The sequence below is a fragment of the Quercus robur genome, chromosome 3 (genome assembly GCF_932294415.1).
Source record: "Quercus robur chromosome 3, dhQueRobu3.1, whole genome shotgun sequence".
NCBI lineage: Eukaryota > Viridiplantae > Streptophyta > Magnoliopsida > Fagales > Fagaceae > Quercus > Quercus robur.
The window spans coordinates 18,127,305-18,140,042 of NC_065536.1; the positions used below are offsets into that span (position 1 = coordinate 18,127,305).

Below are 12,738 nucleotides of genomic sequence, written 5' to 3' on the forward strand. Positions count from 1 at the left end.
GAATGAATTTTTGAGAAATCAAATTTCCTCTTAAGATGAGAAGATGAAATGCTTGGAACAAGAGTTAGTTGAATCTAAAGCTAAGAAGTGTTTATGTTTCTCTTCAGCCTAAAGCTGAAAAATTTTATATCCCTCCTTTTAAGAGGAATCATAAAGAAAAGGTTTATGTTGCTAGGTTAGATAAAGGTAAAAGTTCCGATGTAGATGCTGAAGTTTCTAAACCTAAGTCTAAACCTATTGTTAGAGAGCATAAGAAATTTGTTTTTGTGCCTACATGTCACCTTTGTGGTATTGTTGGTCATATTAGACCAAATTGTTCTTTGTTGAGGCAAAAAGCAAAATCTGAGACTAGATTTGCTGTTAGGAGTATTGATGTTCCTAAATTTGTTCCTGTTTGTCACTTTTGTCCTAATTGTCATAAATTGAAATTTAACCATTCTGTATTTCAATCTAGGATATGTGATGATTTTGAGCTTGTTGGCTTGTGAAAGGAATTTGCTGGATTTAAGTCTTTCTCAGAAGATTGGTGTAATCCCTCAAATACACTCTGCTTTTCATGGATTTTTACCTACAAAGCCGAAGACTCGTGCTATATGGGTGAGAAAAGATTCTCTAAGGTGAGTGTTGCTAACTTGTCCCTAATTTAACTCTTTCAATTATTTGTAGACATGTTTACTTTTTGTTTTTGGTTGTTTTATTTTCTTAGGTTGTTTTGATTATTCAAAAATCCAAAAACATTGAAAATTTTCAAAAAGACAAAAATATTTTATTTTGTGTCTAGTTTTATTTTTCTTGAGGATTACTTGAATTATGATATCTCTCTCTTGATTTAGAACATGCTTGACATTGTGGAGAAACTTGAAGTGTATGTGTTATATAAGTGCTAAGCTATTTTTTATTTTGTGTGAGTATGTACTACTTTGTACATGTACTCAAGGGTTAATTAAGAGATTAATATTTCTTGTTTGTGTACCCTTTATAGCTTAGTTAAGCACTGTCATGCATTGTTTTCGCATTTTATTCATTAAGCATAATGTGTGCCTTTTATTTTTGGTCATAAAATATTTTTTGAAAATCCAAAAAGATTTTTATTTCTTTTGTATTACACATCATGGACTTGTAGTTGAGGTTGGTCATATTATCTTTGCATAACATGCTTATGTACCTTTTTTAGTTTGGATGAGCTTATTTTTTGACACTTTGCTAGTTTTAACTATGTAGTGCATGTTGTGTGGGAGTTGTTTATAGTTTTTATCACATGATCTTGATTTAGAAGTCACATGCTTTTAATTGTAAGGACTAAAAAATCCTAAGAAAAAAGCATAAATAACAATCTCACTACTGTTTACTAGCCAATTTTGAACACCTTAGTGCATATCGTAAGATTTTGTGCTTGAGAAAGAGTAGCACATGCACAAAAAGAAAATAAGGTGTAGCCTTGAAATTAAAAGAGAGAGAGAGAGAGAGAGAAAGAGAGAGAGAGAGAGAGAGAGAGAGAGAGAGAAAGGCAAAGAAGTAAAATAATGCATGTACACTATAAGGCTAAAAAAAAAAAAAAAAAAATTACATGATTGCAAGCTTATTTTCTAGGAGATGTAGGAGTTATATGATGTAACTCTTTAGGTGACAGTCACTTTTAAACTTATATGATGAATAATTTAGAAATTGTAATTGATTACTATTTACATATCACCTCACATGTATCTCATGTTGTTACTAGTTGCACACACTTCACAAGTTATTTTTTGCTAAACTTAGTATATGAAATTGTGTGTGAATTTGGTTTGGCCATCCAAGATTATGTTTTCTATGGTGATTGATTCAAAATATGTTAAAGGATGGGCAAAAATTAGGTTTTTGATGATTAAAAACCTTGTTTTGAAGTTCTGGGTTGAAAACTCATGTTTTTGAAAAACATTTAAACTCATTCTTAGGCATTTCATTCATGAAATTCCTTGGTTTGAGTAGTTTCTGCACAATCTTTTGCAGTTTTTCTAAAAATTCAAATTTCTAGAATTTCGGTCGATCGAAAATCCCTTGATTTTTAATGCTCTGGGCTTGACTTGATTGGTATTCGATCGATGCTCAACTGATCGAAATTGGAAAATTTTCAGTTTTTAGATTTTTGACCAAAATTTTTCATGCATCATTTGTGTTTAGGATTCACATGCATTGCATTTTTTTTTTTTTTTTTATCCATCTTGCATTTTTGCAGTCGTATCTTTTTTTTTTTTTTTTTTTTTCACACATAACATGCACACACTTTGCTAAATTGGGTGCTCAACTTGATTTAAAATTTGATTTATTAATTTTTGAGCCCTTTGTACATTTTAGTATATGTTATTTTTCTTGATATGTGAAATGCTGAAAACTGAGGAAAATTCTTTTTTTTTTAGATATGATGGATAATAATTTTTCAAATATTTTCTCTACTTGATTTGAGTTCAAAAGACCATCTGTTTTTGGGTCACATAGTGTCAAGCTTGCATATATTGAAAGAGAAAATATTTGTATTCATGTGTAACCTCAATTTTTTTTTTTTTTTTGTGTGGTTTGTCTCTCTTTCTTTTCCCCACCTCTTGAATTTTCCCCAAAACTGTTTTTCCCAAAACATGTTTTGTTTTTCCGATTTTTATAGGGCGAGAAACTTGTTTTTAACCTTTGTTCTTCATAGAGAAGTTGTTGCTCTTCACAGGGGGAGTTGCCTAAGGAGTATGCTCACTTTTTTTCTGCAATCAGGGCTCGAAGTTAATCATTCATATGAAAAAATTTTGATTGAAAATGCCAAAGGAAATTTGCATTCCAAGGCAATGTATGCCTCATCAAACCAGAATGTGAATCATTCATAGGCACAAATGTGTCTGAATTCAGAAGGAAATCGAGGTCGAGCAAGAAATTCACATAACCGTGGTGGAGGAGGAAGGTTCATATAGGTAATGCCTCTCTTAGCACTAAATACCATAATTTCCAACTTAGAAATGTGTTACGTGTGCCTAGTATTGCTTCTAATCTACTCTCAGTTCACAAATTATGCTTGTGTAACAATTGTCATTTTGATGCTATAAATTCCAATGTCAGGACATTCTGATAGGAAAATATTCTACGAGGGTTTGAGTGAAAATGGAGTCTATCCAATATACTCAAAACCCAAAGCATCAACTGCATCTTCATCACCTTCACATTTCAATACATGTCCTGGTTCATCTGCCCAATCAAAGAATCAAAATCAGTAACTTTGTGTAAATTCTGTAAATAGGTTTCTTTCCAAAAAGTGGATGCCATGGCATCACAGACTAAAACACCCTAGTGATAAAGTTCTTGCTCTGGCAGTTCATTTTCTTTCAAAATCATGTACTGCAAATAACTCTGATGTGCATTGTAGACACTGCCTTTGCTAAATCTGATTTTTCAGTCTTCTAAACCTTTAGAATTAATCCACTGATGTATGTGGTCCAGCTCCAACACAATTATCAATAGTTTTAAATACTATCTTGCACTTGTTGATGATTTCACCAAGTTTACTTGGATTTTCTTGTTGAAATTGAAATCTGATTTCCTATTTACTTTCAAACATTTTACAGGAACCATTGAAAATCTTATTGATCATATAATCAAAATTCTTAGATCTGAATTGTGGGGGTGAATTCACTTCTAATGCCTTTAATGATTTTTTCTCTAATCATTGTATTACTCACCAATTATCATGCCCTCACACACCCCCAACAAAATGGAGTGGCTGAAAGGAAACATAGGCATCTTGTTGTGTGTGCTTTGACCATGCTTTCTCACTCAAATTTACCTACCACTTATTGGTCATATGCTATTTCTACTGTTGTGCATCTGATAAATTGACTACCCACTCCTTTACTTCATAATCTTTCACCTTGGGAGCTCCTCTTTAAGGCCAAACCAGATTTATTACACTTGAAAGTTTTTGGGTGTACTTGTTTTCCTCTTCTTAAGCCTTATAATACCCATAAATTTCGACCTCACACTTCTCCTCGTGTATTTTTAGGTTACCCTCCCACTCAAAAGGTTACAGATGTCTTTTATTGCACTCTTGTTCTCAATCAATTCTTCAGCCCTTTACTCAATCTAATTCCACTGCACAATCCTCTTCTACTCTACCTGTACTGAAACCTTCACCTTTACCTTCAGTTCCACTAGTTTCTGCAGAAACTAGGTCCCAGCATGCCTATCCTTCTCCACCAGCCACTTCTACACCAGATATTTCCCAACCAGAACCTTCTCATACTACATCCTTATCAGGCACAAACAAACATCCTACGGTAACTTCATTACTATACCACATAACCCCCCTCAAATAAAATTGCAGCCCAATTCCCACACTGGTTTGCACCTGTGAATGAAGAATATGATGCCTGTATAACATGGCCTAAGCAATTATCTTCTTGCATTCACGCGTTTTAGCATATATTTGCATAAAATACTTTCTTAATATGGGGGACTGATAAAGAAAATAGAATTGATAAAATTTGACATATGATCAAATTAACTGGCCATTAAAGAGATCCTCATATCAATTTGCAGTTCTAATCATAAGAACTTATAGCTTCAAACAGCTTGGGAAACAAACATAAATACACAAAATAGATTTAATGCAATGCTTCATCCACTAGAACATCTTTTAATCTCTTGCAACTTCGATAAGGCTTCTCTCATAGTAAAACGTCCTTTCGATGAATCAGCAGCACAAGACAGTCCAACTCTCACCATAGAAGCCACGCACTCTTCACCTCTGAAAGCAATGTTGTTTTTGTTCTTGCTGCTGCTATCATCACCAGAAGAATAATTAGCACTGCTGTTTTGCAAAAAAGATTCATTATCCTTGAAAAGCTTTGGATCAGCAATATCCAAGATTTTACTCTCATGCACTTCGGAGATGAACTTGTTTATGCTTAAACCTTCCTGGAAAATCCCATCTGTGGGCTTCTTGGCAATGATCATCTCAAGCAGCAGTATCCCAAAACTATAGACATCCCCGCTGGTTGAAGCCTTTCCACCCAAGCCATACTCTACAACAGAATTTCAGGATATTAGGATCAAGTATTTCCAACCAGAAATGATAAAAGCTTGAGGAAAAAATGTGGAAACATAGGGTGTTAATTTTTAAAATTTAAATGTAGCAAGCGAGGTAGAGTAGAACATTGTTTGAACTGTGAATGTAATCGCTAAACCCTTTTAAGTTTCATAAAGTAAGATCCACAACATACCTGGAGCAATATAACCAATTGAGCCTTTTAGTCCGATTGTGCTACTCCCAGTCTGTGATGAATCATGAGAGAGAAACCTTGCTAACCCAAAATCTCCTACATGAGCAGTCATATCTTCATCTAAAAGCACATTTCCAGGTTTCAAGTCGCAATGGACTACAGGTGGGCCACAATCATGATGTAGGTAATCTAACGCAGAAGCTACATCAATAGCAATATTCAGTCTCTGGGTCAAGGTCAGAGTTGATCCACACTCAACATCCTCTGGGTACAACCACTTATCCAAGTTACCATTAGACATGAATTCCATAGCTAAAGCCTTGAATTCAGCTCCTGTGTGATCAATGCTGGAGCAAGAAGTGAAGACCTTAACAAGGTTCCGATGCCGGATGTTTCTGAGAGCTTCACATTCTGTGACAAAACTCTTGGAAGCTTTGCTTTGTGTCAAGTCAAGAACCTTGACTGCAACTGTGGTGTGGATTCCACTTTCACCAGTACTGAAAACAGCTCTATATACAGACCCAAAAGCTCCCCTCCCTATCAAATTTTTTGTGTCAAACCCGTTTGTTGCAAGCTGGATTTCAGAGTAAGATAGCCTTGGCGGTAAACCCTTCAGTTCAGATGATGAACTTTGATTGTTTATTGTCTTTCTCTTCTTTTTGGTGATCACTGCACATACTAAACACGATGCACACACAAGCACAATGAAAGAAGAGGTTGGAATAATGACTTTGAGCACTAAATCTGAGTTCGATTTTGTTTTTGTCACACAAGTAGTGACTCTTAGCTTTTCTGCAGTCTCATGGTCAAATACGCAGAGCTGTTTGTTTCCCTGGAGAGAATCCCAGCTGATGTTGGCAAAGACACCATTTTTCGGTACTTCTCCTTCCAAGCTATTGAAAGACAAATTTAACATCTGCAAAGCATTGAGGTTCTCCAATTCTGTCGGGATTAGGCCAGAGAGATTGTTGGAAGAAAGATCCAAGCTCTCCAGTGCTGCTAGATTTTCCAGTGACTTTGGTATTGAGCCAGTTATCCTGTTTCTTGCAATGTTGAGATATTGCAAAATTGAGTATCTCTCGGTTATTGCAGGAATATTTCCGGATAGCTGGTTTCCAGAAATGTCCATGAATTCAAGCTGTCTCAAATGGCCAAATTCATCGGGCAGAAAACCGCTTAAGCTGTTATTTGCCAACAGCAAAAATTTTAGCTGGGGAAGCTCAAAAATTTGCTTTGGAATGCTGCCACTGAGGGCTGTCCTTTGTAGAACAAGCATCTCTAATCGCTGGCATGTTGCTATACTCATAGGAATTCTACCAGATAACCGGTTGCTTGCCATGTCTAGCTCATATAGCCACGTAAGATTGCTAAAGATATCCGGAATTTCTCCAGAGAACAAGTTGCCAGTAACCATAAGTCTTTCTAGTTTCTGAAGTTTTCCAATTGAGTTTGGTATTTGGCCTTCGAAAAAATTTTTCTCAATTGATAAGGACACAAGGTTTTGGTACTTTTCCAATCTTTGAGGGAAGCTACCGGTCAGGAAATTATCATAAACACAAAAATGTTGGAGATTGACCGAGAGATTTGCGACAGAAGGGGGAAGTTCACCAGCTAATTGGTTAGAATTCAGAAGGATTTTGCTTAGCAGGGTACAGTTTGTAAGGGAGCCAAATACTTGGAAATTCAGTTTTGTTGTAGAAGATAAACTGTTCGCACCAAGGAGTAACTGGACAAGATGTTTCAAGTTACCAAGTAAAGGAATATGCCCAGTGAAATTATTTGAGGAGAGATCAAGGTGTTCAATATATGAAGCATTGGATAAAGAACTTGGTATTGGTCCTTCCAGATGATTGCTGGCCAAGCGGAGATCCCTTATTTTGGGAAGGGTAAGGCCTATATTGGAGGGAAGCTTTCCAACTAGTCTGTTTAGTGTGAGAGATAAGAACTTCAGGGAGGAAATGTTGAAAATTGAAAAGGGAATCTCACCACTTAATTGATTCTCCGAGAGTTGAAGAGTGACAAGATTATTGAGACGACCCAACTCATTTGGAATTTCGCCAGATATCTGAGTTCTTGACATGTTGAGAACGGTAAGAGTGGAGAGATTGCCAAAAGTAGAGGGAATTGCACCAGTAAGATTGTTCATGGACGCGTCAAGAACTTTCAGTCTATGAAGTCGGCCTAGTTCACGAGGAAGATGACCAGTAAGTTTGTTGTTCCGAAACATTATAGTTTCAAGCCTACGACAATGAGATAGACTGATAGGGATCGTGCCATTAATTATGTTCCCCACGAGAATTATATGCTGAAGGCTAGTAAGATGGCCAAGCTCAGAAGGAATTTGACCAAACCAAGTACAGTGAGAATAACTTATATTCCACCCAGACAGAGCATTTTGGGGATCAGACACCAAGGATTTGAAAGATAAGAGTACTTCTGTTTCGGTGCCAGAGTCAATACCCCCTACCTTTCTCGCACTATAGCAAGCGAAAATTTGAAAAAAGAGGATGAAAAGCATTAACGAGAAATGAAAATGCCTCATTGTTTTTCAATGTATGTATTAACTGGAGAATGCAGCAAATTAATGAAGTATGCTGCAATCACCAGTTGTAATGGTTTGATGTTTTGAGCCCACCTGGATTGTGTTCTTATAATGTTTGCTGGAACATTGGTCTGGTGAGAGAAGTCACTTTCCTCCTAATTGGGAATTGGACTATGGCTTTTTCCTCCTAATTGTACAGAACTTGAATTTGAAAATATCAGCCTGCGTGCATTTCACTGCAAAAAGTTGAGGAGACAATTCTTGACGGAGGTTTGATAAAAAACAAATTTTGATAAAAATGACCAAGTCATCATAAGTTTCCTAGACGCTGCATATCAATGAAGATTGAAGATATTGACAGATATAGCTTCTTTAGTATGGCACCAGGAAGACCATTCTTTATAAACGTTTGTAGAAAATTCAACATGAAGGAATATAGATGCATACATGTGATCCTACGACAACAGGTCCATGATAATTATTCTTTGTTATCAGGCTAAAGACGTAAATTAGTTTTTCATGTATGAGAATTTTGAATGTAAATCTTTTTTTCAAGAAAAAAAAAAAAAAAAAATTGTACTAATTGAGCTACTTGGAGTATTGGATTCATATAGTGTGTACAAATTATATTATCATAAATAGGACCGTCATGCCATTGTCTGGAAACTTGGTTAAAAAGATTGCTACTGCAATGAGGTCAGTAATTGGTACTCTTGATGCTAAAAATAGCTTTTAGTTTTTTCCATTTCTAAAAATTATCTCCGACTCAATTTCAGAGACTAAAACAGGCTTGCTATGTTGATAAAGTTTACAAAATAATATTATTTCAATACTGGTTTTCTTCTATAGGAGCAACTAATTTTAATTTTTAGATTCACGTAAGGTTTAGATATTGCTTTCACTCACATCCAGTTTCAGCCTTAATTAATTACTACATATGACCAAGTCCACTAAAAAACGGTAGCAAGGTGAACAGAATTCTTACCAAAGCCATATTAGCACATGTAGCCGAATGGCTCCAAACTGCCCACGAGGTTCAATAAAAATCATTTGATTTAACAGAAACACCCAAGTCATCATAAGTTTTCAACACGCTGCTAGACCATGCCTGGTGGGCCTAACATAATTTGAGGCCTAGAGTGAAAAATTCATGTGGGGTATTTCATATAGATGATTAAATATCATAGTTGAAGCATAAATTTGAACAAAAAGAGCTAAAAATATATTATTTTTTAAAGAAGAAGCTTACTTTTAACTTGGATACATGACTATGCATGGTTAATTAAAGTTGTACTCTAAATTTTAATTTTATATCTTCTTTTTAAGTGGAAGAGATAAATAGATACTATTTGCTATGTGACTTTGTAGGTGATTAATTAGTTTACAAAAATTAAAGTTTCAACCTATTAGGGGAGATTAGTCATCATTAATGATCTAACATATTTACAACATTTTTTTTTTTTTGAAACATTTTAGGATTCCAATTGGGTTAAATTTCTATTAGTCTCTTATTTTGGAAACCTTGTTAGATAAGAAAAAGAGAAATACTGAAGATACTACAAAATGTTCAAAATATAATATGATAATGACTATTATTGATGAACTTCAACAACCTAATTAATGAGTGTTTGAATTTCTTCTTTAGGTAATCGGTAACATGTCAGTTTGTAAGCGTATAGTAAAATTTGTGGTATCTTTAACATCATTCTTTTTTTTTTTTTTTTTTAAGTGTTCAATCATTTAAAATTTGTTATATTCTTATAAAATTTTGGGTCTTTTATGATGGGGGATGGGCTTTTTTTTCCTAGAGAATTTTTTTGTTGTTGTTGTGAGGCCTTAGGGCTAGGTCTTGGACCGCAAATATAAACAAAAATATAAGCATTTTTATGACTAAAAATGCTTGTCTTGTAATCACAATATAAACAAAAATAGTAAGCACAAGTACAACCACTTTATTAAAAAGCTTATTTGTTATTAATCTTATGAACACTTGCATTGTATCAAGAATTAAATTTTCTATACTAATTAATTATTTTGCAATAACAAATTATTAGTTGACATGTTCTGTTAAAGATGCTAAGATCGATAGATGCAAAAGCAGAAGTAAGAAAATAAATAATAAAAGAACACACGAGAATTATGTGGTTTAGTTTGATAGCCTATGTCCATGTAAGAAGCTCTTAAGGACTACATCTTTACTATATGAGTGAAGTACAATTTCTGTCTTACAATGAACCCTAGACTAATCACAATTAATTAATTGGCTTAATTGTAGTTCAAGTAGTATTTTTAACTTGTACACCAAACATGATTAAACTTAAGCCAAAACTATTGGGTTAATATACCTCTAATATGTTAAATGACTACCCTTACTCTTTTTCGTTGTGATACCATCAAATCTCTCAATAAAAAGTTGATTGTATGTTTTATTATTATTTAAAAAAAAAAAAAAGAGGTTGAATGTATGTTTTAGATGATTTATAATAACGCCAGTTCATGGCTCTCTTTAGAATATGCACTGGCACACATATTTAAATTTTTGAATGCAATCCATTTGAAACTTTTAGCATCAAACATTGTTCTTTTTTTTTTTGGACAAACATTGTTTTAGTACATGTAAATTCAACTATAATTTTAATGCTGGGTTTCAGGGATGTAAGTACAATAATATCTCTCGTATCACCCACCTAATATTTTTCATACATTTCTTATGTGGCAATAATCGATCACTAACATTCTCAATCTGGTCTTGAACGGTATGTCATAGATATATATAACATTCCCAAAGAAAAAATTAGCCGCATTTAATTACAAAAATTTACTTAATCGTTGACTTGTATTAGCTATTATGAATACCATAGAAAGTAGAAAATGTTATGTTTAGAATTGAGTGTAACAGTGAAATATAATTTACTGTATATGCATGTATCATGTGTGTGCATACACAAAACTTATAAAGTAGAACACAAAAATTAGTATAGATGATTTGTTTTCCATTTGTAATGATTAGTTTTCTCTAGCCAATCATCTTGGTCTACTACCCTTCCAACCATGTTGCTAAGACTTTTTGTAACAGGCTTTCTGATGCCCAACAGTGCCGTTGGCCGCACGCCCTAAGACAATGGAATTGAGTCACGATCAACAAAGTTGCTTCAAAGAAAGTAGATAATTTGTCTTTAATTGCTTTTTTACACAACTTTGAACCATTCTGGGCTGTACATGCATGCAACGAAAGTAACATATTTGGCCTTTGCGCTGCGTTACAAAGATCAAACCCTCAACGTTTCCTTTGGGATAATTGGGAGGTGCAGTGACAAAGCTAAAAGCTTTGGAGTATGTGGAATTTAGTGTTGGAGCTAATAATCACAGAAAAGTCTTTCAAGTGAGTGAAGGGTTGGAGCTGATATGACAAGTCTTTCAAGTGATGAGCGAAGGGTTGGTGATCAGGTCAATGACCAAAAATATATTGACACTAAAAGCACGGCTTCTAACGTAAAAAGAACTGATGGAACAATATCATAACATAATAAAAAAATAGTGAAAATTGAAAATATTATGAAGGTATTTATGAAATAATTTTTTCAATAATTGTACAGTACTGAGAACTATTTGACCACTTAATTTAACAATTTCTTACCTGAGATGTGAGATAATAATCTATTAATTATGGATAAAATTTATAAAATAATATTAATTCAATGTTGGTTTTCTTCTACAGGAGCAATTTGCCAGATCTCATCACGTATGATTTACTACATTGGACCAAGTCCACGGAAAAGGGTATAGCAGGGTGATCAAAATTCTTACCAAAGCCACATCTCACATGCACGTAGCCAAAAATGCCCCATCGAGGTTTGATTAAAATCATTTGATTTCAGAGAAACAACCAAATCACCGTAACTCGTAACTTTCCAACAAGCTGCAAGATTATGCTCAAGAGTAATGTTGGTGTCACATAAAATGACATAACTTATGCCATTTTAATTATTTTAATTAAAATAATTAAGACGATTTGATTTCTATTTATTTAAAATTTATGTGGTTAATACCTTCTGATATTTCTCTTGCGAAAATATATTTAGGGTTCAAATCTCATTCTCTCGTTGTAATTAAGTATAAAATTATAGATAAATCTATATACTAATGTTAATATTGTACGAGATTAAGATTTAATTAGAAAATTCTTAATTGATCAAAGAAAATTTTCAATGTTGCAATAAGCAGTAAAAAGAAAAAGAAAAAAAAAAGAAAAAAAGCTCTAATACCAAGTAAAAGTAGAAAGTAGTGTAGAGAGATAAATTAAGTGGAAATAAGAGAAAGATTGTCAAAAAAAATAAAAAAAAAAAGAATTGAGTTACAAGAAATTTTACTATGTTCAAGCAAATAAAACTACGTAGCCCTCGCATGTATCAAAAAAAAAAAAACCTACACAAACCCCACGTTGTGCTTTTATTTTTCTTTTCCATTTTTCTATTCTTTTCGTGTTTGTGACTAGTGGGGGAGATGTTTTTAAAATGTGCAACATTCCAATATCGTGCTACAAAAATAAAAAGAAAAAAAAAATCATTATTCGCAATTCTATTAACTTAACCATCTTGTCAAACGTGTATCTTACTCACCAAATCTAATGAATATTTCTTGGATTGACATGTTCTTTAGCATGTGAGTATATGACCCAGATTGGACGTAATATATGTGGCAATTTTCGAGGTATTCCACTTGAAATGAACTAGGAACGTTCGTACGTTATCTAAATTCTTTTTCTTTTCACTTTTCTCTGTTGACAAGTCTACAACTTTTTGGTATAAATAATTATCTTCATCTACAAATTGCTCCATTCTGCTTCCAAAATATTCTTGAGCTTGTTCTCCCTTCATCTTCTAATATCACAATCTCACAACCAAAAAGGGGGGAAAAATGGTCTTCTCTAGTTCGTTCAAATTGCTGGCCATGGCTCTTGTT

General features: G+C 33.9%; 1 protein-coding gene across 1 annotated transcript; it reads right to left on the bottom strand.

The window, feature by feature from the left end:
• Window positions 1-4,486: 4,486 nt before the first annotated feature.
• Window positions 4,487-7,924, bottom strand: LOC126717337 (probable LRR receptor-like serine/threonine-protein kinase At3g47570). The gene is made up of 2 exons (XM_050418981.1): window positions 5,235-7,924; window positions 4,487-5,036 (listed from the first exon to the last, which is right to left on the bottom strand). The coding sequence occupies exons 1-2, from the start codon at window positions 7,774-7,776 to the stop codon at window positions 4,630-4,632; spliced, it is 2,949 nt and encodes a 982-aa protein (XP_050274938.1). The 5' UTR covers window positions 7,777-7,924; the 3' UTR covers window positions 4,487-4,629.
• Window positions 7,925-12,738: the final 4,814 nt, after the last annotated feature.